Raw genomic sequence first — 23306 nt, 5'->3', positions numbered from 1 at the left:
TTTTGGCTGTTTGCGTATTGCTGAGCTCAGGACTGAACCTTGCGTAAACGTTGGGACACTTTGCGTAATCCAGGCTACTCTTGCCCAAGCACTTAACCTGTAAATCCCCTGCACCCCAGGGTGGTTTTTTGTGAAGATCTCTGTGGTGATAAACATGGAACTAGCATGAAAAAGGTTTGGTACAGTCTTCCCACTTCACACAGACCTAATGTCAGGGTTCCAAATAGCATCCAAAAGTAAATCGGAGTCCGAGGCAAAGTATTGCTCAAAGTTCCAATTGATTAAGGGGACCATGTTGGCACATCTGGGAAAACCCGAATCTGAAAGCTTCCCGGTTTCCCCCACCCATTTGAAAGTTCAAGATCTTGTCCCCAACACCCACAAGTCCATCCCATGGTCCAAATCTTCCCCTACCATGCTGACAGCTTCCACCCATCCAGTTCCAGCCAGGTGCAGTGGTACAGAGACAAAGGATGACCTTGGCTTTCTACAAAGGATTTTGTTATGGCTACATAGCATCTAACTCCGTTCAATCCCCCCTCCCATTTTCCCACAATAGAAAATGCATAGCAGAATAATAGAAAGTGTGTCAGGCCAAAGATCCACAAGAAAAGATGGCTGCAGGCCTGACACTTTTTCTGAGTGACATTGGCCAAGTCCCTGACTGCCTGAGATACTTTTTATGAAAGTCAGGAGTGACAGACAGGTGATCCTCGACATAAGACCACAATTAAGCCCAAAATTTCGATTGCTAAGCAAGATGATTTTTGCCCAGTATTACAACACCACCACCAACCACCACCCCGATTGTTAAGTGAATGACCACAGAGATATTGCAACGATCATAAACATGAAAGCAGTCATTGGTCACTCTTTTCCACAGTGTGTAGCTTCAAAAAGTCACTAAACGAATGATCGTAAATCAAGGATTATCTCTACTCAAGTGCAGTAGCTGGAAGGGGCCTTGGAGGTCTTCTGATCCAACCTCCTCTATATGCATGTGACTTTCTCTCCCCCCCCCTCCCCCAAAACCCCTCCATCTATGTTCTAAGCAGCTTCTAAAAATTTCAAGTCTTTGAGTTTTTATTCTTTGCCCATCTGAGCCAATTGGTGGAAAGAAGGATAAATCTAATGGGTAATACATATTTCGGAATGAACTGTTTTCCTTTGATGTTGACTTCAGTGCAAATTAAAGTCAGCAGAGGAATATCCCTTGTTCAAGCTCAGAGGAGTATCTGTTCAGGATAAATACCATTGACCTGGAAGAAGCTTCCAGATTTATATAACAGATGTCTTAATAAAAGCAGCTCTTGGAAGATCAGAAGATTTGACTTAATTTACCTATTGCCTTCATCTAACCTCTTTAGTCATGTGTGAGTTTGACATACTTCAAACATGTGGCCTTCCACTGAATGTCTGTCCTCCATGTTAGTTAGCCAGAAAACAGCTGGCGTCGCAAATCATGTTGAACCCTAAATCCAATAATAGAATAGCAGAGTTGGAAGGGAGCTGGGAGGTCTTCTAGTCCAACCCCTTACTCAAGCAAGATACCTTATACCATTTTAGGACAAGTGTTTGTCCAGTCTCTTTTTTAAATACTTCCAATGATGGAGCACCCACAACTTCTGTAGGGAAACTATTTCATGGATTAATTGTTCTAACTGTCAGGAAAATTCTCCTTATTCCTAGGTTGCTTCTCTTCTCCATAAGTTTCCACCCATTGCTTCTTGTCCTGCTTTCAGGTTCTTTGTGGCAGCCCCCAAAGACTCTTAAAAGACTTTTATCATACCTTTCAAGATTAATAAAGCATAGTTTGTGTGGTATGAAATGACAACCGCAACCATATGACAGCTTATTTGGATGGCTGACTTCACACAAACCTGCTAAGGCAATGATGGCTGCCCCACCACTATTCACATGCAAAACATACTCAACCAGAAACAAGCCAACCCCCATTCTATGCTAGACTAAGAAGAGAAGAGGATGAAAAAGATGCTAGATGATTGGTTGGTTCCCCTCGGACATACATGCTAGTCGTTCCTGGCTCTAGGGGGCGATGCTCATCTCCATTTCAAAGCTGAAGAACCAGTGCTGTCCGTGGTCATGTGGCTGGCATGACTAAATGCCGAAGGCGCACGGAATGCTGTTACCTTCCCACCAAAGGTGGTTCCTATTTTTCTACTTGCATTTTTTACCTGCTTTCGAACTGCTAGGTTGGCAGAAGCTGGGGCAACTAATGGGAGCTCCCTCCGTTAATGCGGCACTAGGGATTCAAACTGCTGACGTTTCTGATCGACAAGCTCAGCATCTTAACCACTGAGCCATCGCGTCCCTCTAGATGCTTAATATCTTAATAGACCCTATTAAAAATGAGAATTTGCACTTCAGGAAATGTCTTGTCACCATCACCTGCCTACATTGCTTGTTTAGTGAGCTGGGACAGTACAATTTTGCAAAGTTAAGCTGTGGAGAAATATGGTTACTCCACAGAATTCTCCAGATTTCTCCAAACAGAAAGAAAAGAAACAAGTAATTAAAAAAATGAAACATAGAAAATGAAAATGAAAAAAACAATGGATCATATTGTAGGCACAGCAAATTATCCTTTTTTTTGAATTCTTTCTCCTCGTTTGCCGGTGCTGGAATTAACTTGTTAGATTAGAAATAGAGGCCCAGCTGGATCTGTACCATATCTATTGTAAATAGAGCTTCTGTTTGAGTAAGATAAGGCAAAAGAATAAAAATAAAAAAGCCCTGTTGGTGGCAGCCGTTCTTTGTTCTTCCAAAGCTAAGCAACCGGGTTAGAACTTGGATAGAAATGCAACAACAGTCCAGTTGGAAAATCCCTTTAAAAATCATATGGAAAAAAACACTGGCAAACTGCTTACATATTGTTGTCAAGAAAAATCCATGAGTGGGGTTGAAGAAGTTATTAGCAATCGAGCTTGACTCCATGGAATTTTTACTTTGCTTTAAAAAAAAAGGGTGGGTAGCATTTTTTCCAGTACTTTCTTATTCCCTTGCCAAATATATGTCAGGTTGATTAAATTTCACCAAGCAAGTCCGGGGGGGTGGGGGAGATGTTAGGAAGACAGTCAACATTCATTTTTCTTGCCATTTACATGTATACATCCCAACTAGACTGTGGTGTTTATCTGTATCATATAATATATGTGGGTATATGCTTTATTATTTATTTATTTATTTTGTCATGTTTGTATAATGTATATTGGACATTATATTGGAGGTGGTGACCCTTTGAGAGATGTATGCAACAAAATTTCATTTTAATGTATGCTGATTAGTGTACATACAAAGTGACAGTAAAGTCATTCTATCATCTATCCATCTGTCTGTCTATCTTCTGTCTGTCTGTCTGTCTATCTATATCTATCTATCTATCTATCTATCTATCTATCTATCTATCTATCTATCTATCTATCTATCTATATCATCTATATTCATATCATCATATATCTATATCTTCTATATATCTATTCATATCATCATATATATCATCTATTCATATCATATATCAATATCTATTTCTATCATCTTATTCATATCATATATCAATATCTACATATCTCTCATCTTTCATGTAATCATATATCATAGCTATCATCTTTATATTCATATCATATATCAATATATTTATCTATCTATATCTATCTATATCTATCTATCTATCTATCTATCATCTATCTATCTATCTATCTATCTATCTATCTATCATCATCTATCTAAATAGACACGTTTCAACATTGTTCTCCCAAGGTCTGTGCAAGAAATGAAACACATGCAAGAAATCTCGAGGTTCTTCCCGAGCAGTGTGGAAGAAAATCAGGAGCTGGAGCCAAGCACCTACCAAAGTGTCTCGTCTGATCCTGAAGAGCAGAGTTGGGAAATGGTGGTCAACAAGAAACAGTTCAAACTATGGAGGCGTCCGGTTGGCGGGGGTCATGTGTACCAGTATCGAGGTATCCCCACCCCCTTCCCTTTCATATTTACTCTTGTCTTGGTACACAGATCACACATCTGTCTGGCCAAGTTGGGCTGGATGACTTGCTAACCCCTTCCAGCTCTATGATACAAGATAATAACATACACAATCTGCTTAATTTACCACCGCCAACAGAGGCCTTCTTGAGTCAAATTTTGTTAATTCGCTCTGGATAGCAAGGTGGGCAATGTTTAAATTTAATTAATCACTAATAATTATTGACCGGAAGGTAAAGCCTCTAAAAGTCATGTTCAAGGCTTAATAAGAGCCGAGGTGATCTTAAAAATCTAGATTCAGGGATTTCTAAGTCAGTCTTAACGTTTTCCAGTGGCTCTCAGTAGTTGGGCCATTTTTTATCACGTACAAGTTTGTGTAGGGAGCCCTCAAATGAAGATCCTATTTGGGGCCAGAATTTCCATCACTAAGCAAAGCAAATATTAAGCAAAAGGTGCAATTTTTATTATCTTTTGTGGCCCGCCAGCAGAGCTGGCAGCAGATTTGGACAGTGAGGAGGTTGGGGAGGAACAGGGGCCAGTCCTGGAGTCTGAGGAAGGCTCTGATGAGGGCTCTGTGTTGGAGGCAGAGAGGAGGCCAGGGTTGTCTGACAGTTATCAGCGGCCTTCTGAGTTAGACATCAGTGAGGCAGAAGAACAACTGGAGCCTGTTCCCAGTGTGCGCATGCACAGAGTTGCTGAATGAAGGGAACAGCTAAAGAACAGGGGTCGACTTGGAAGTAAGGCCAGAAGTGGACGATGAATGGCCCCCTCCCAGAGGAATTAAAAGAGGAGTGAAAGGGAGTTTGTGAGGGAGTTTGTGACTCCTTGCCTGGCAGCTCTCCAAGCCAGATAAGGTCTGTGACTATAAATCCTCCCTTGAAAGACTGCTAGATGTGAATGAGCCTCGGTCAGAACATTATCTTAAGAATGCTCTCCAGGGCCTATGTGAGGACCAGAACTATTATAATTGAAATAAATAAGGAAATAAGGATGATACGAGCGGAGGATGTGCTGCTTTGCTGTTTTACTATTTATGCTTTGACTTAAAATGGTCTTTAAAAACTTGAGTCTGGTACATACCAAGTGAGGGGCGTCTAGATGCTTTGGAGCCTACAAGTATCTTGTTGCCCACTTACGATTTGAAGTCTTAATCAAGACCTGTGTTTGCTTTAATGTCTACTATGAGATTTGTCTTTCTATTGTTGTAGTCTTTGGAACATACACAGATGTGACACCAAGACAGTTTTTCAATGTGCAGGTGAGTTCTCCCACACCTCTTCCTGTTTCTCATTGACAGTAGGATACTTCCAGCTTCAATCTTTAATTCAGCCTACGTTCTGCTTGTCCTTATTGTAGGAGTGTGTGGGGCCTCTCAGAAGCCTAGCAAAGTAGTTCAAAACAGGGCAAATAAAGCAAGACAAAATTAGTGTAAGATATTCTGCTAGTGTGTTTCTCCCGTGCTGGTTGTTAATATGGATAGTGCATATTCAAAAATTGTTAGAAATCTAAAAATCAAGCTGAATTTTTTCCTATATTCTGTGGCAAGCTCAGCTACGTTGGAAAATAGTTTACTGCAGCTTGAAATAAGTCTTAAATGCTAACTTTCCTTCACTACCATTTATTTTTTTTCTGTTTAATACTGTCCTACTAAACTTTACATATGTACCTATCCAAAGCACTGAGCTGGTTTTCTATAACTGTCACCAAGATGCTTCATTGTTTTTAATTGAAAAATAGCATTTAATTGGGATGCACAAACAAGGGCCGACTTGGGAGTAAAACCACAGGTGGACGATGAATGGCCCCTCCCACAGGGAATAAAGAGGAGCGAAAGGGGAGGGGAGTTTGCAGGAGGCAATTAGTTCAATTCATTAGGGTGAAGATCTGTTCCTAACTTCTTGCCAAGTAATTGCTGCTACAGTGTATTGTTTAGAAGATATCGGCCTGGCAACTCTCCAAGCCTTATAAAGGTCTGTGGTTGTAAATTAGCTCTGGAAAGATTGTTGGCTGGGACTTTGCTGGAGAGGAATTCCCTTTAACCTAAATAAAAGAGGTTTTATCAGGATGAGGAGTCGGCTTCATGATCTTGGGAAGCCTAGGTCAGAACAGGTAGGTGACTTGAGAATTTGTGGCTTCTCTTCTAGCTGGATACGGAATACCGGAAGAAGTGGGACTCCCTAGTGATCAAACTGGAAGTGATTGAGAGAGACCGAGACACGGGCTCAGAGGTGGTGCACTGGGTAACTCACTTTCCGGTAAGGCCTCCTTCCTTTGCCCGTTGCTGCTTGCCAGGGGCATTGTCACTAACCACCCAATCTTAAGACTTCTTCTTCCTCCACCCTATCCTTTTCCAGTACCCAATGTATTCACGGGATTACGTTTACGTCCGACGGTATGATGTGGACCAAGAGAACAATCTGATGGTGCTGGTGTCACGGTAAGTGGTCAAGGGCCCAGGAGCCACCTTTGCTGCATGTCGAAAGGATCTGTCCAGTCGCCTGCTTAAGATTTGGGTTTCTAAATCTTTGGGAAAGGTTCTTGGGGCAAATGCTAGAAGGATGAAGGAAAAACTACCATGTGTCAGGATTCCAAATAGCATCCAAAAGTAAATCAGAGTCCGAGGCAAAGAATTCCTCAAAGTTCCAATTTATCAATAGAGCCATGTTGGCACATCTGGGAAAACCCGAATCTGAAAGCTTCCCAGTTTTCCCCACCCGGTTGAAAGTTTAAGGTCTTGCCCCCCACACCCACAAGTCCTCCCCATGGTCCAATCTCCCACTGCCATGCTGGCAGCTTCCACTCATCCAGTTCCGGCCAGGTGCAGAGACAAAGGATGACCTCGGCTTTCTAGAAAGAATGTTGTTATGGCTACATATCATCGAACTCCATATAATTCTCCCCTCCCATTTTCCCATAATAGAAAATACATAGTAGAATAATAGAAAGTGTGGCAGGCCAAAGATCCACAAGAAAAGATGGCTGGAGGCCTGACACCGTGTTTCCCCGAAAATAAGACCCTATCTATATATTTGGCTACCCAAAAAGGCTCCAGGTCTTATTTTGGGGGGATGTCATCCACTGACTTACCTCACTTGCGTGCGTCGCCCTGGCCTCCTTTTCACTGTCAGAGGGGTTCAGGAACTTCTGCAGCCGGCAAGGCTTTCCTGAAAGCCTCTGCAGTGGATAACGGAGCTCTGGATTGATCCAGAGCTTTGTTGTTGGCTGCAGAGGCCTTCAGGGAAGCCTTGCCAGCCACAGAAGAAATGGGCTGGCAAGGCAGGTGTCGGGCTGTGCGAGGCTTGGCTGCAACTATCCAAAGGTAAGTAGTAGGACAGCTGTCCCCCCCACATTCGCAATTTAGCTTAATTTTTACCCATTCACTCTGGAGTGGGCGGGGTCTTAATTAGGGCTTGTTTTGGAGGTTAGGGCTTATCTTGGGCTCACGTGTAAAAATCAAGCTAGGACTTACTTTCGGGGTAGGTTATATTTTCATGGAAACAGTTGTGTGAATGTTGTTGCGAAATGATAAAGAGCTCTTTTGGAAGCTTAAACACATCCAGTTTCAATGTGCCTATCAATTTGAGATCCCTGGAACACTTTTTTTTTATTCTTTCCCTCTGTTTCTTTTGAACTGTCCCTGGAAGATTTTAAGGTGCAGAATAAGGTTTAACCTGAATTGTGTAGAGAGTTCAGAAGATGACTTTAATAGAGGTGTACAGGAAGGCCAAAAGGGGCGAAACCTTTTTTTTTGAAGTCCAGAGCTACAAGGTGACATTCTGAAGCAGCTCAGCAAGAGGCCTCCCTAATTCACTGGAGTATAAGAGTAAAGTTGAGGGAAGCCCAGCATGATGGGAGTTGCAAGATAGATGTCAGCCCAGGCCAGATCAAGAAATTAACCGCGCAGGAAGGCTAAACCTACTTACATTGAGATTGGCTAATAATAATGGCAGTTGGAAGTCTGAGGGGCAAGGGATGGACTAGAAGATCTCCAAGGTCCCTTCCAACTCTGTTATTCTATGTTTGTTCTTATACCCTAGTGAATCAGGGAGGCGTCTGCCTCAAGCGCTTCAAATCGTATCACGTGGACTTAAAAATTGCTTTAGCCCCTTTGGCCTAGGCCAGGGGACAGCAAACTTAAACAAGAGCCATTTGGACCCGTTTCCCACTGAAAAGAAAACACCGGGAGCCCCAAAGGTCCTAACCGGAAGCCCCCTGTTCAGTTCTGGGACTGACCAGAAGTTCAGTTCCCCCACCATAGAGTCTCCTCCTAGCGCGGCGTACTTTTTCCTCTACCTGTCATAACCGAAAGCCCTATCAGTTGTGGAGATAACTGGAAAAACCTCCCCTTGCCATAGAGTCTTCTCCTGGCGCACTGTGCTTCTCTCCCCCCCACCCCGCCCCCACCGGAAGCTCCTCTCAAAATTGTGGCACCGACCGGTGACGGAGCCACAGCAGAGGGGGGGGAAAAGCCACATGCGGCTCCAGAGCTGCAGTTTGTGGACCCCCAGCCTAGGCAATAGTTTTCACATATCTCTGTCAAAATAATCTTCTTTACTCTCTACAAATGAAACAAACAAAATGTTACCGTGTTTTCCCCAAAATAATCTTATTTTCTTTTGACCCTCAAAACAAGCCCTTGGCCTTATTTTCAGGGAGGTCTTTTTATTTTTGAGGTGCAGGAGGTGGCGAGCGTGGTCACCTCATGGCTGCTGCTTTGTTGCACTATTTTCTGGGAGGGCTTATTTCTGGGGAAAGAGGGTAAAAAAGTTACGATATCTACGTAAGTTACATACTAAGCAGATCTAAATTATATTAAAGGAACCCAAATAACCTTTGCAACCCCCAAGGCAGGTCACAACGTTTGAACACCCGCTAATGTTTGGAAAATGGAAAGCTGAAAAAATTTGACCCACCCTACTCTACAATAATTGCACAATGTTTGCAGTCCCAGAGCTGAACGGATGGTTGATTGGTTTTCTGAAGTATCATGTCCTTTTTCTTGTTTTGGTTAGAGCGGTAGAACATCCAGGCGTTCCCGAAGATCCTGAATTCGTCCGGGTCAGAACCTATGAGTCACAAATGGTTATCCATCCTCACAAATCATTTGATGAGGTGAGTTCCTTTATTATTATTATTATTTTTAAAAAAATGTGGAATCTGAAATTTAGAAGAGGTTTTCTTTACATGGAGCATAAATATTTAAGAGGCTGAAGCAACAATTGTTAATGTGTGTTTAACCCCTATTATTTTTTATTTATTATACATATTTTATTATATTTTAGGCCTCAGAATTTGACATGCATTATGCATCATCTCTCTAATCCTTGCCAGTCTTTATACATTGACTATTTGGTTGAGGCAGTGACAGTGATGGTCATTTAATTTTGTATCATGACCCTCTTTTGCTAATACAAAATGGGTGGGACCAAGATTTTCTAAGCAGAAAATCTTTATATTTTTAGGTTTCCTTTAGTTGTTGTAAAAATTCAAACTGGTTTGAGAATGTGTTTTCTCTCTCTTGCTACATGTTCTCCACTTCAGAATGATTGAAAGGGGTCAGAAAGTGAGGTGTGCAAACTTCATGTCCTTCAAAAGTCTCTGTTGCAATTGTGAGCAAGTTGAACCGGCAGAAAACCTCTGTCCTGCAGCAGCCTCAGGAGGAGCAGCTGCCTGGAGGACATGTGAACGATCTCCTGTTGTCTCCTTATGCAGAGAGGTTCTAAGGAACTGGTTTACTCATCATTTCCACTTTAGAAAATAGAATAACAGATTTGGAAGGAACCTTGGAGGTCTTCTAGTCCAACCTCCTGCCTAGGCAGGAAACCCTATACCATTTCAGACAAATGGTTATCCAACAGTTTCTTAAAGACTCCCAGTGTTGGAGCATTCACAACTTCTTGAGGCAAATCGTTCTACTGATTAATTGTTTTCACTGTCAGGAAATCCTTAGATCTAGGCTGCTTCTCTCCCTGATTAGTTTCCACCCATTGCTTCTTGTCCTGCCCTCAGGTGCTATGGAGAATTTCTTTTTTCTTTGTTCTTTGTCGTGGTCATTGTCCCTACAAAAGTCACCCCTCCACACACACTGCACTAAGGAAAGGGAACAAAAAAATGTTTGACTGTAAAGAGGTTGCTGCCAGACACTTAGGAAGCTTTTATTGCTTGTGAATGACTTGTGGCACGAGAGATTTTTCATGATTCTGTCCTTGTTATCATAGCAATGGCACTTTGCTTTTATAATTTATTTTTTACTATAACAGAGTGGGAAGGGATCTCAGAGGTCTTCTAGTCCAACCCCCTGCTTAGGCTGGAAACCCTCTACCATTTCAGACAAATGGTTGTCCAATCTCTTCTTAAACACCTCCAGTGTTGGAGCATTCACAACTTCTGGAGGAAAGTCGCCCCACTGATTTTGTTTTACATAGCAAAAGGGTTAAACTGGGTAAGTTAACTGGCCGACCTCCTTGTTACAAGTAGTAGTAGTTAATCAGTATTGTTTCCCGTTTCAGAATGGCTTTGACTACCTGCTCACCTACAGCGACAACCCACAAACTGTGTTCCCTCGATACTGTGTCAGCTGGATGGTTTCCAGTGGTGAGTGTTGGGGACTGTGGTTCTTCAGCAGGGAGAACGGGCTACCAAAGTGGCAGAATTGGAACTCTTGAGTTGGTGGCGTCAGCATAAAACATAGGGTGATCTCAGATCCCAGAACGGTGTGGTCTAGAACAACCATCAGTTTCGATGTTGAAGGCCTGATGATGATGTGAAATTCGCATCCCAAAGTTTACTGGGTTGAAGCGGGTGGAAAATTATCCTTGGGTGAAAAGAAGTTGGCTTTGTATCATGGGGGCCCCATGAGGTTCATGATCAGGTTTGGTATAGGATAACCAACCCTTCCCTTTTGTTATAGGTATACTTTTGAACTTATTGTAGTGGTGCGGTGGCCTCGAGATGGAGCTCTCGCCTCACAAACAGGGGGCTGTGAGTTCGATCCTAGGTAGAGGCAGATATTTCCCTCTCTAGGCACAATGAGAATATATCTGCTGAACAAAACTCCACACTGGCAACAGGAAGGGTATCTGGCCTTTAAAACACTCTGCTAGCTTCATTCAGTTGACCCGACTCCACCCCGCAAGGGATTATGGGGTTGTTAAAACGAGGGTGATGAATTTAGTATGGATGTGGGTCACACCCCTCAATTATTTTGGGGTCAACTCTATGAGCAGCTATAAAAGCCCCCAGTGCGATTGGTGCGGTGGCCTGGAGGTGGAGCTCTCACCTCACAGTCAAGAGGCTCATGAGTTTGATCCACAGTAGAGGCAAATATTTCTCTCTCTGGGCATATTTGACAATTTATCTGCTGAACAAAACTCCACATTGGCAACAGGAGTGGCATCCAGCCAGTAAACCTGAGCTCCATTCAGTTGCCCAAATGCCACACTGCAAAGGATTGTGGGGTGGTTAAATGAAGATGATGATCTTTTTGAACTCATTCAAAATTCACTACTGACCCTTAGTGAATTTAAAAGGCCCCACTTCAGGTTCTGTTTCTCCACAGCAGAACAAGTCCCCAGAATTCTGGTTCAGAGGTCTACAAGTTTCCACTCCTACCACAGCCGCCATGTTTGCGAGGAGCGGAGGGCCTACCTTTTCGTGTGTCCCCAAGTAGCAATTGGCGTGAGTGGGACTGCTTTCCCATCTTAAATCTTGAGACGAGGATGTCGTTAAGGCATGAGTGAGGTCCTAAGCCCCCCCCCCCCGCCATCAGATTACAGCCCACCCGAGTCTCCCCTTAATTCTTTTTTAAAAATATATATTTTTAATGCATATAATATAAACATAGACCCAGACATCTAAATACAAAAAGAAAAGGAAAAAAATAATATTACTGTGCACCCCAGCCCCTCTGGAGACCCTGGTCCTCCCCCCCCTTTATATTTCTTCATCTATAACAGTGATGGCTAACCTTTTTGTCCTCGCATACCGAAAGTGTGTGCGTGTGCGTGCCAGCACATGCACGCATGCCCACACCCATAATGCAATGCGTGCATGACCTCCATGTACCCCAAACCTTGTGCGTGTGACCCCCCCCCATTTTGGGCCTAGTGGACTTCTATGGAGCCTCCTGGGACCAAAAATGGGGCGCAGAGGCCCCCATCCCTCCACGCTCCCTTCTACACGCCGCGCATGTGCACATGACCCCATGCGTACACGCACGTCTCCCGCATGCAGGGAAGAGACCCGAAAATCAGCTGGCCAGCGGGAGGCATGCATGCGTGGTGGGGCTGAGCTGGGACGACGGCTCACGTGCCGGAAGAGAGGCCTGTGTGTGCCACCTGTGCCAGAGCTTCGCCATCATGGCTGTATAACAACTACAGAATATACAATATCTTCCAATTGTGCCCTCATCCCCTCCAAAACAACATATATCCTTGAGTAGGTTTATTCCCTTTGCTTCCACCAACATTGACTTTATAAAATCCCCCCATATTTCACCATGATCGTTTGCTTCGATCACCCCATTTTTAAAGTTTAATTCTCGTTGTTAATTTATCATTTGTTGCCATACGGTGGGACCTTGAGTCACAAACGGTTCTGATCACAACCAAATTGGGTATCGCCGACCAAAAAATCCGCTAAATGTTTCACTTTGTTCATGAACAATATCCTCGGGTGGTGATCAAACACAGCCGCAGCAATTCCCCCTTCTGTGCCTTTTTGTGTGTGTCTGTGCACGTGCATGCGTAGTCAGTCTTGCTTCAAGTCACGACCAAATCGGATGCCGACTGAAGTCCGTGAACGGATTACAGTTGTGACCGGAGGTCCCACTGTACTCCAGATTTCATTGTGCCACTCCTTTCTTTGAATATCCCAGTTTTATCCTCATCTCAACTTACTGTATTTTTCAGAGTATAAGACGCACTTTCCCCCCCTAAAAGAGGGTGGAAATGTTGGTGTGTCTTATATATTGAATACAGCCATTTTTGGGCTCCTGAAGTCCCGCCCCTGCAAAATGGGCTGGTTTTTTTGCAAAAATGGGCTGTTTTTCCCTCCCCCCAGCCCCCAGGAGCTCTCTGCAGGTTTCAGCAGGGCATGGGGAAGGGAAAAATGCCCCCATTTTTGTGAAAAATGGCCCATTTTCCTCCCGTTTTTCACAAAGACGGGGGCATTTTTCCCTCTCCCACAGCCCTCAGGAGCTCTCTGCAGGCTTCAGCAGGGCTAGGGGAAGGGAAAAATGCCCCCATTTTTGTGAAAAATGGCCCATTTTCCTCCCGTTTTTCACAAAGACGGGGGCATTTTTCCCGTCCCCCAGCCCTGCTGAAGGCTGCAGAGTGCTCCTGGGGGCCCGGGAGGACAAAACTACTTTTTCTTTACTTACCTCTTCAATATCTTGTGCGTCTTATACACTGGTGCATCTTATAGTCCGGAAAATACAGTAACTCCGAATGCTTAAGTGCTTTTGAGGGCAGATCAGTTTCCCTGACCGCAGGTAGGTGTTGGATTCCTCTTGACCAGCTGGTATACTTTCCTCTCCACCCGCCTGTTGTCCCCCCGCCCCCTTTCATTGTCCCCCACCCCCCCTTTCCCCAATCACAGGCATGCCGGACTTCTTGGAGAAACTTCACTCGGCAGCGCTGAAGGCAAGGAACATGGAGATCGTTTTGAAAGACTATATCGCCGCCTCCAAGTCCCGGGACAGCGGGGGCGAGAACAGCAACGGGGAAGAGAAGGCCAGCATGCCTGCCCAAGACCATAAGAACGAAGGAGCCCACAGCCCTATCCAGATAGACTATGCTTAAAAGGAGGAGGGGGAGGGCTTGGTTTGCAACATTGGCAACCCCATGCCTCTTGCTCCGGGCTGTGAAAAAGGAAAAAGAAAAAAGCCACGGAGAAGAACGTCATTGGGACCTCGATCCCCTCGCCCTGCGTCTGTCCTCTTCCTCCCCCTTCTCTGCCACGTCTCCTCCTTGAAGGAAAGAACACCGTCAGCCCTGGGCAACCACTCTCGGCCATCGTGAAAAACAGTTTTGTGCGGCCACTTCTGTGTCTTGATCTTATTTGCTCTTAACCCTGTGGGTGTGGTGGACGGCGGGGGGGGGGGGGGGGTTAGTGGAGAAAAAGCTACGTTCTCGGACGGTCTCATTTCTTCCTCCCCCAGTACTTGAGGCTCCCCGCAAGCCGTTTGGAGGAGAGGCGGAGTTGAGTTCCCGGGTTTTTGTCTCTTTCGTAGAGATGAATCGCGCCCGAGGTGGCTGCAGCCTGGTGCACAACAAGCCACCCAACCGTTTACAGCCTCATTGCTGGCTCCTGCAACCTAATGGAGGCTTCAACGCCTCTTATTTGGCTTCCTCTGCCTGCCCCTCCCCCCCTCTCTATCTATCTATCTATCTATCTATCTATCTATCTATCTATCTATCTATCTATCTTCTGTTCTGCTTACAGTGGGGCTGCTTCGCTGCCAAAGTGCCTTTGTCTCCCTGCCGAGGCACAATTGAATGCCACCTCTTTAGCCACCGGACATAAGCAGCGGAGCTGTTGAGAGCCCCTTGGTGCTAAGGTCCTGGCTGTGTCCCCCCCCCCCATCGTGACATCTCTGTCCACTGAATGAAGGAAAGGCCATGTTGCCCCCCGCCCCCCGCAGCTTTACATCTCTCCCCTTTTACAACTGGCCACCTTGGGGCTTATTTCCTCAGATGTGATTACCGCATTTTTGGAGTATAAGACGCACCTCCCCCACTCCCTAAAAGAGGATGGAAATATCCCCGCCCCTGCATCCTATTTTTGCGAAAAACAGGCTGTTTTTTGCAAAAACGGAGGTGGTTTTGCCTTCCCCCAGCCCCCAGGAGCACACTGCAGGCTTCAGCAAGGCCGGGGGAAGGCAAAAATGCCCCTGTTTTGGCAAAAAATGGCCTGTTTTCCACCTGTTTTTCTCAAAAACAGCATCTTTGCTTTCACCCAGCCTGTAGAGTGCTCCTGGTGGCCTGGGAGGACAAAACCTTTTTTCCTTACTTACCTCTTCCAAATCGTGTTGCGTCTTATAGTCTGAAAAATACGGTATCTGTTGATCTGGTGACGCCAACAAAAAGCGCCTGTCTCCGCAGTCCAAAGGTGCCGTCTCTGAATTGGGGGCATAACGGTTTAAAAGCAACATGCGCCCGTCTTTGTGCACATTGGTCCGAGGTGCCCCCTTTGCCAGGTTTGAGATGGAGGGCCCTGCTTGATTGATAGGTCAGCTAGCCAGCTTCCTTGGTGGACAGTATAAGAAAGAGGAAGGGAGGGTAGGATTTTTTCCCCCTTGGAGGATTCAGAGCGCTAGAATGCACGTCGTAAGTATCCATGGGACAGGTGAGGAGTCCCCAAACGCCTATGCCTCTTCGGTGTAAGATAGAGGTGCTGGGGGGAGGGGGAAGAACAGCCTGCGACGGAGCACTTGGGGCAGGAAAGTGGTTAACCACAATGCCTGTTCCTTGCTGAAAGGGGTTTGGAGCCTCTTTTGCCAGCCTGGCACCCCGCAGACATGTTAACCAAGAGATGGCAGGAAGCAAAACTAGGAAAACTACTCCAGTTTGTGAACCCTTGTTTCAAGTTGATTTTACTCCCTAAGCTCAAACGTGTGAATATCGAGGTGGGGGTCTCCCAACGCTTGGCAGCTTTAAAGGCGCGTGGACTTCAACTCCCAGAATTCCCCAGCCAGCGAATTCTGGGAGTCAGAAGTCCACGCCTCTTAAAAGCTGCCCGGTTGGAGACCCCTCTTCTACAAATGGACTGAATGTCAATCAAACCCCCCAAGGGTGCCCTACGATTGGCCAGTGTGCTACACGCCCTCTCGTGCGCCTTGCTCTCCACAGCTGCTGGGATCCCAAGTACCCGTGTAAAAGCACGGATTCCCATCCGTTTCCCAAGCCCAGGCGTGCCCCTGCAGTGCTTCCCACGAGTGGCGTTTTCCCAAAATTGGGCGTTTGGCAGCTTCACGGTGCTGAGGCAGAAAGACGTTTGGTCTGCCAGTTCTCCCCAACCCTTAAGAAGTTAAATACCATTGCAAATATTATATATATATATGCTTCCTTAGAATTATTTCTGTGCCAGTAGAGGGGAAAAGGATAGCCTCCCATTCTCTTCTGCTTTGTGCATTTCTGTATGTGATCTTCTAAATCAGGGGTATCCAAACTTGGGAACTTTGAGACTTGTGGACTTCAACTCCCAAAATTCCCCAGCCAGCCTGATCTGAATTTTTAAAAAAAATCTATGAGTGGCAGGAAGCAGAGCTGATTTCTCAACTTTGGCACTTTTTAAGATGTGGGGTCTTCAACTCCCACCGTTCCCTAACCTGCACACCGCCTGGGGGACTCTGGGAGTTGAAGTCCCCCTTATCTGAAAACTGGGTTGAAAAACATTCTGTTACAGGCTGACCAGCCATAACTTCTCCATTCAGGGATAGTAGGACTTTGGCGTTGGGGAGGAAATATTGTATGTGCATGGTGATGTGTTTGTTTCCAGGCACCACCTTAATATAACGGCTGAGTGATTTGTGTTTTTATTTCTACTAATGTTTTTATGAGAACCAAACATCAATAAATGTAACTCATTGGTGCTCTCATCTAACGAGGCTGCCTTCTGGGACGGGGAGAGGCGGGAAGATGAATGAGAGAAAAAAATCCCATGGCAAAAAGCTTCCTTTTTTGTTTGAACATCTGGACAGGTTTGGCCTCCAGAATGGAAAGTATTTTTAGCTAAAAAGGGCAACTAATGGAACTAATGGACTAAAGGAATGGACTAAATACACAAAGCAGCGTTATTAACAGAATGACAGTTTGAAGGGATCTGTAGGTCATCTAGTCCAACCCTCCTTTGCTGAGGCAGGAGACCCTACACAGTTTCTGACAGATTACAATCCAGGCTCTTCTAGAAAGCTAGGGACATGGTGGCTCAGTGACTAAGACGCTTGTTGATCAGAAAGGTGGTTAGTTCGACGGTTCGAATCCCTAGCATTGCGTAACGGAGTGAGCTCCCGTGACTTCTCCCAGCTTCTGCCAACCTAGCAGTTCGAAAGCACGTAAAAAATGCAAGGAGAAAAATAGGAACCACCTTTGGTGGGAAGGGAACTGTTCCATGAGCCTTCAGTGTTTAGTCATGCGAGCCACATGAATACGGAGGCGTCTTCGGACAGCGCTGGCTCTTCAGCTTTGAAATGCAGATGAGCACTGCCCCCTAGAGTCAGGAACAGCTAGCATGTTTTTGCAAGGGAACCTGAAAGCTTCCAGTGATGAAGCTTCCACAGCTTCTGAAGGCAAACTTAGTTGTATGTCAGAATAGGATTTCCTGACACCACCACCACCACCCCGAGATAATGTTGATATATCTCCATTCCTCAAATTCTGGGCATTTGAGTTGTTTTTCCTGTGATTATGTGGCATTGTCTTCACAATACAAAATCTTCACGATAACCCTAATGTACAATTTCCCATGATTCTGGAACGACTTTGCCTTCAGAAGACGTGGAGGCTTTTAAAAAGAGACTGGACAGCCATTTGTCTGGAACGGTATCCGCCTGCTTGAGCAAGGGGTTGGACTAGAAGATCTTCAAGGTCCCTTCCAACTCTCTTATTCTGTTCATTTTATTAGAAGTCTTAGAGAAAACAGTTAATCTCCTTTCTTAACCCAAATATCTCTAATGGTTTTTGAATGACCTCCCTAATTGCCAGCTGGGACCTTCTGTGGGCTTCTGCTTCAGACCACAGGAGAATTCCCAGGGTTTACCCTGGGGAAGATTGAACTAGCAACATCACAAATACAGGCTGGACTTCTTTTTTTGCCATTCATTCAATTTGCTTCCTTGATCTTATTATTGGTGTCCTTTTCATATTGCCCACTAGGTGGCAGCATCCCACCGCGGTGTAAAGATTTTATGGAATAGGCCTGTAAGCTTTGGCAGGTTTTTTTTTTAAAAAAATCTCATTTTCTGGACCACCAATTTAAATAAGCTTAAAAAAAAACAAAAAAAAACCCACAGTGGCATCCCACAGACAGCTGTTCTGAGATGAATGGGAAGAGGAATTCCTCATCTGTAAGGTAACCAAAGGTACAAATTATAAGGAGAAACTTCTGCATATAAATGTTGGGATGCATAGAAAGTTTTTTGCTGCCGAGAGTTAAGCACATGAGTAGGAAATGCAAAAATAGGTGGAATTGCCAAGAAACCAGACTACTAAGGAATCAGTTCCTGCAGGAAGCAAGATAAGGAGATAAAACACACCAAAAGAGCTTCCATTTGCAAGGAATGTTGATAGCACAAAAGGTGTTTTGTGGCTACGTGAATAGTGAAAGGAAGGTCACTCGGGGCCCACTCGGTGAAGACACTGCTGTAACTGAGTTCTTCCATTCCTACTTTTGCGTCTTCAAAGGAGCATGATGACCATAATGGTAAAGGTTCTTGCACATAAGTGCTAGTCGTTCCTGACTCTAGTGAGCGGTGCTCATCTCCGTTTCAAAACCAAAGAGCAAGCACTGTCCGAAGATGTCTCCATGGTCATGCAACGGGCATGACTCAATGCCGAAGGCACACAGAATGCTGTTACCTTCCCACCAAAGGTGGTTCCTATTTTTCTCCTTGCATTTTTTATGTGCTTTCGAACTGCTAGGTTGGCAGAAGCTGGGACAAGTCACGGGAGCTCACTCCATTGTGCGGCACTGGGATTCAAACTGCCTTTCTGATCGACAAGCTCAGCGTCTTAGCCTCTGAGCCACTGCGTCCCTATGGTGGACATAAGCAATCATTAATATTAATGACTGGAGTGCAGGGTAAGTAAAGGAAGCCCTAAGGAGTAACTCACCACCATGAATGAGCTGGAAGGCTTTGTGGATGTCATCTTGAGCCCCATTTCTTCAAGTGTTGAGAAATCGTACAACACGATGAGAAAAGAGTCATTACTTTTTTTTAAAAAAAGGATGGGGGAGGACCTGGGACATATGGACAAGGGACGTGCAAGCAGGGGAGGCTGGGCCTCACCAGTGTCATGAGGAAAAGAAAAGAAAATTAAAAGGAAAAAGGCTGAGGTAGTGCTGCCAGAATGACTCTGCTTAGTGCTAACTGCAGGGGGAGGCGAGAGAACTATGTGCCTCCTTTGCATAAGGAATTTTTCGCCTTTTAACCCTTGCTCAGAGTTAAGCAAGGGTTAAAAGGTGAAAATTTTCTTATGCAAAGGAGGCACGTGGTTCTCTGCCTTGGTCTGGGAGCAGCAGGTCTTGCCTAAGTTGCCTTTTTTTTTTTTTTTTACATTTTCATCATGACGGACAAGATGAGAGTTGAAATGATCCTCTGACAGCTGGAAAAGGTGGGTCCGAGGGAGGGGGCAGGGGGGAGGAATTCAAAATTCCAATCATCCATCCCCTATAATATGCAACTATAAAGTGATATTTGATGTTTGACCGAGTATATAAGTGTAGTAATATGGGACATCATTTTGAAATGGTCAGTTTCCTATAGAAAATTATAGTTATTCTTGAACACTTCCCAAAATTCACTGCAACGTGTATGTATTATGTGGTTCACCAGTTGAAAAAGAAATAGTTCCCTGAAGAATATTTAAAGTAGTAAAAAGAAGCTGACTTCTTCAAATGAGGAGGCTTCAAATGAGGAGGCTGGAGCAAGAGCGCGGAGGTGAAAAGCCCCCCTCCCCCTTTTGCACTCCGCAAGCCAGGCCCGCAGCCTTTCGCCGCCACGGCTCTTGCTCCAGCCTCGTCCGGGCTCCTCCTCAGGCCTGCTGGAGCTCTGGGAGAAAGCAGCGGGAGCTGAGGCTGGCCACTCAGGGCTTGGAAGGGGGAGCAGAATGCGGGTCCTCCGCTCCTGGAAAGTCCAGGGAGGGAAGCGGGGCTGGCCCGTTTCCTCCCGGGGCTGCTTAGAGATGGAACCGGGGCTGCGGAGACTCGCCCGCGGCTGGTTTCTCTGGAACCGGGGGCACTGATAGAAGCAGAGCTGAGCCTCTTGCTGCTGTGGGCCTGGCTTGCAGAGTGCAAAAAGGGGAGGGGGCCTCTTGGAACACCCCCTCCACCTCTCTTCGCTTTTTGCCTCCGCGGCTCTTGCTCCAGCCTGGGCAGGAACCGGCGCTCTCCTGCTGCGGGCGGGATGTACTCCTGGTGGCCTGCAGCTCCGGCGCCTGCAAGGTGGAAGTGTTTGCCCTGTGGGGCGGGCAAAAGCCGAAAGAAAGCGCCCCACCGCTTCTGTCTGACAGAGGCACCCCATGCCCCGCAGCTGGGTCGGGCATAGCTGCAGAGCGCGGGGCACCTCTATTTCGGACATAGCTGCAGGAGGGGGAGGAGCCGCTTTCTTTCTTTTTGCCTCACCAGCCATAAGCTTCACCGCACGTCGCTGATATGGACTCATCAGCTGCCAGTGAATTCAGACAAAACTTTAGAACAGATAAGCCATTCGTTCATGCACATTTTGAAAATGCTTTGCACTGGGCATGGCTGGTCTAGGGAAGAGAAGGACCAGGGGAGACAGGATAGCAGTCTTCCAATATTTGAGGGGCTGCCACAGAGAGGAGGGGGATCAAGCTATTTTCCAAAGCACCCGAAGGCCAGACAAGGAATAATGGATGGAAACTGAACAAGGAGAGATTCAACCTGGAAATAAGGAGAAATTTCCTGACACAGAACAATCAACCCATGGAACAGAAGTTGCCTTCAGAAGTTGTAGGAGCTTCATCCCTGGAGGCTTTCAAGAAGCAACTGGACTGCCACATGTCAGAAATGGTGTAGGGTCTCCTGCTTGGGTGGGTGGGTGGGGGGTTGGACTAGATGACCTAAAAGGTCCCTTCCAACTCTATTAATCTGTTTTGTTCTGTCTTACCTAACTGACCTGGATGACTGAGAAGTTGGTTTATTTTTTTTTAAAAGGGGAAACAAGATAAGTTAAAAAATGATGAATCCGTTTTTTTGTTTTCATAGAGATGTTTGATTAGTTGACCCTGGCAAAGGAGGGGTAGTATGCCTTGAGCAAAACAAATCATTTAATAGTGCCTCCCATGAAGCCCTAGTAGCGAAGGCAAATTGTGAGCTGGAGTATGCTACATTAAATGAAACTGCTTGAACAAATATAAAAGTATCAATTTTTATTTTATTTCTACCCCGTCTTTTATTATTTTTGCAAATAACTCTTGGCGGTGAACATATCCAACACCTACCTCCTTTTTCACACACAACGACCCTGTGAGGTGGGTTGGGATGAGAGCGACTGGCCCAAAGTCACACAGCAGCCTCTCAATCATAAATATTTCCTATCTCTAACTGACATTCAACAACAACTGCATGTTAGCATCTCCTGAGGATTGCTGTTAGTGGAGTCGCGAACTGGGTAAGGGGTTGAACTAGATCTCTAAAATCTGTTCCGTTCTACATTACATTCTATGATTTGGCAGATTTGAGTTCAGCCTGGCTTCCAGTCTTGAACCTTTTAGGTTCATCCATCCATCCAACCATCCATCCATCCCATCCATCCATCCATCCATCCATCCATCCATCCATCCATCCATCCATCCATCCATCTATCTATCTATCTATCTATCTATCTATCTATCTATCTATCCATCTATCTTCAGCTGGGGAGAAGTTTCCTGAGGATGGGATCCAGCACGAGTCCAAAATTTCAGAAGATTTAACTTCTGATGACCAGATGACACACATCTTTTCACCTTCGTTTGTAAATTGAAGTACACTTCGGTGTTGCATTTCATTTGGGGGGGGGGGAAGGAAAATGTAGCTTGCTAGCATCAAAATCCCCTTACTTTTAATTGCTAGGTGAGTCCTGTTAGAAAAAGGCAGCAATGAAGGGAGCTGTGAGTCATACCACAGCAAGAGGCTCATTTGTCCCCACTTCTGGAATATTCAGTGGTTCTCAGGTGGCAAAACTAGTGGATTCCAGCGGAGGCAGACTAAAATAACGGGTGATTAAATGATGCGATGACACACAAGCCAGAACAACATGCTCTCCACCACCACGGAGCACATTTTGAGGAGAGCAAAGGAACAAGCCAGCGATTGTGCAGAAATTTTTGTTTAAAAATGTGCTTTTCCCTAAGTTTTGATAAAAGCATTGGGACGAGTTATTTTGATTTGGCAGAATTTTCTGCCTCAAAACTCAGCAAAGTGAAGCCACCTTCTCAACTGCGAAGGTGCAAAATCCAGCCATGCAAATCTGCCGACGTCTCTTTTATTATTTATTTATTTTGATTTATTTACATATTTTGACAAATATGTACAAGATAGCAGGTATAAGTATAAACATGGACATGAACAAGGGAAATGAGTACGAATAAATGGAGACAGTAGGAGAGGGACCGTAGGCACGTTGGTGCGCTTATGCACGCCCCCTTTACGGACCTCTGAGGAATGGGGTGAGGTCCACGGTGGACAGTTTGAGATTGAAGCTGTGGGGGGATTGAGGATGTAACAATGGAGTCAGGGAGAGCATTCAAAGCATTGACCACTCTGTTGCTGAAGTATTTTCTGAAATCGAGTTTGGAGCAGTTTACTTTGAGTTTGTATCTAGTGAAGTGTTAATACCACTTTATAAGGTGTTGGTAAGGCAAAACCTGGAATACTGAATCCAGTTTTGGTCACCACAATGTAAAAAAAACAACTCTAGAAAGAGTGCAGAGAAGAGCAACAAGATGATTAGAGGACTGGAGACTAAAACATAGGAAGAAAAGTTATGTAACCTTTATGTAAGAAAGGTTAATAGGCCATATACTGTATGTCTAGTTTAATAAAAAGAAGGCCTAGGGGAGACATGATAGCAGTCTTCCAATATCTCAGGGGTTGCCACAAAGAAGAGGGAGTCAAACTATTCTCCAAAGCACCTGAGAGCAGAACAAGAAGCAATGGGTGGAAACTAATCAAGGAGAGAAGCAACTTAGAACTAAAGAGAAATTTCCTGACAGTGAGAACAATGAATCAGTAGAACAACTTGCCTCCAGAAGTTGTGAAAGCTTCAATGCTGGAAGTCTTTAAGAAGATGTTGGATAGCCATTTGATTTGTCTGAAGTGGGTTAGGGTTTCCTGCCTAGGCAGGGGGTTGGATTACAAGACCTCCAAGGTCCCTTCCAACTCTGTTATTCTATTCTATTCTCCAAAGCACCTGAGGGTAGGACAAGAAGCAAAGGATGAAAACGTATCTAAGAGATATCCAACCTAGATTTAAGGAGACATTTCCTGGTGGAGCAATTAATCATTGAAAACTACTCATGGGGTTGTTGATGGTCCATTATTGGAGGTTTTCAAAAGTAAATTGGATGGACAATCCTTGGACC

General features: G+C 45.1%; 1 protein-coding gene across 3 annotated transcripts in view; it reads left to right on the top strand.

Annotated features, from left to right (window-relative positions):
- The window catches only part of STARD7 (StAR related lipid transfer domain containing 7), a 28927-nt gene extending 12330 nt beyond the window's left edge, over positions 1-16597 (top strand). For 2 of the 3 annotated variants that reach the window (XM_032229122.1, XM_032229121.1), the window contains exons 3-9: positions 3778-3980; positions 5208-5257; positions 6144-6254; positions 6354-6436; positions 9012-9111; positions 10509-10593; positions 13597-16597. In XM_032229122.1, the coding sequence (XP_032085013.1) occupies positions 3778-3980; positions 5208-5257; positions 6144-6254; positions 6354-6436; positions 9012-9111; positions 10509-10593; positions 13597-13799 (835 nt within the window). In that variant the 3' untranslated portion in view covers positions 13800-16597. The remainder of the gene's footprint in view (positions 1-3777; positions 3981-5207; positions 5258-6143; positions 6255-6353; positions 6437-9011; positions 9112-10508; positions 10594-13596) is intronic. The other variant, XR_004256372.1, reaches the window with a different exon arrangement.
- Positions 16598-23306: the final 6709 nt, after the last annotated feature.

Source organism: Thamnophis elegans, chromosome 13 (assembly GCF_009769535.1).
Source record: "Thamnophis elegans isolate rThaEle1 chromosome 13, rThaEle1.pri, whole genome shotgun sequence".
Taxonomy (NCBI): domain Eukaryota; kingdom Metazoa; phylum Chordata; class Lepidosauria; order Squamata; family Colubridae; genus Thamnophis; species Thamnophis elegans.
The sequence above is the reverse complement of the archived record's forward strand: the minus strand, read 5'-3'. Positions and strand labels throughout refer to the sequence as shown.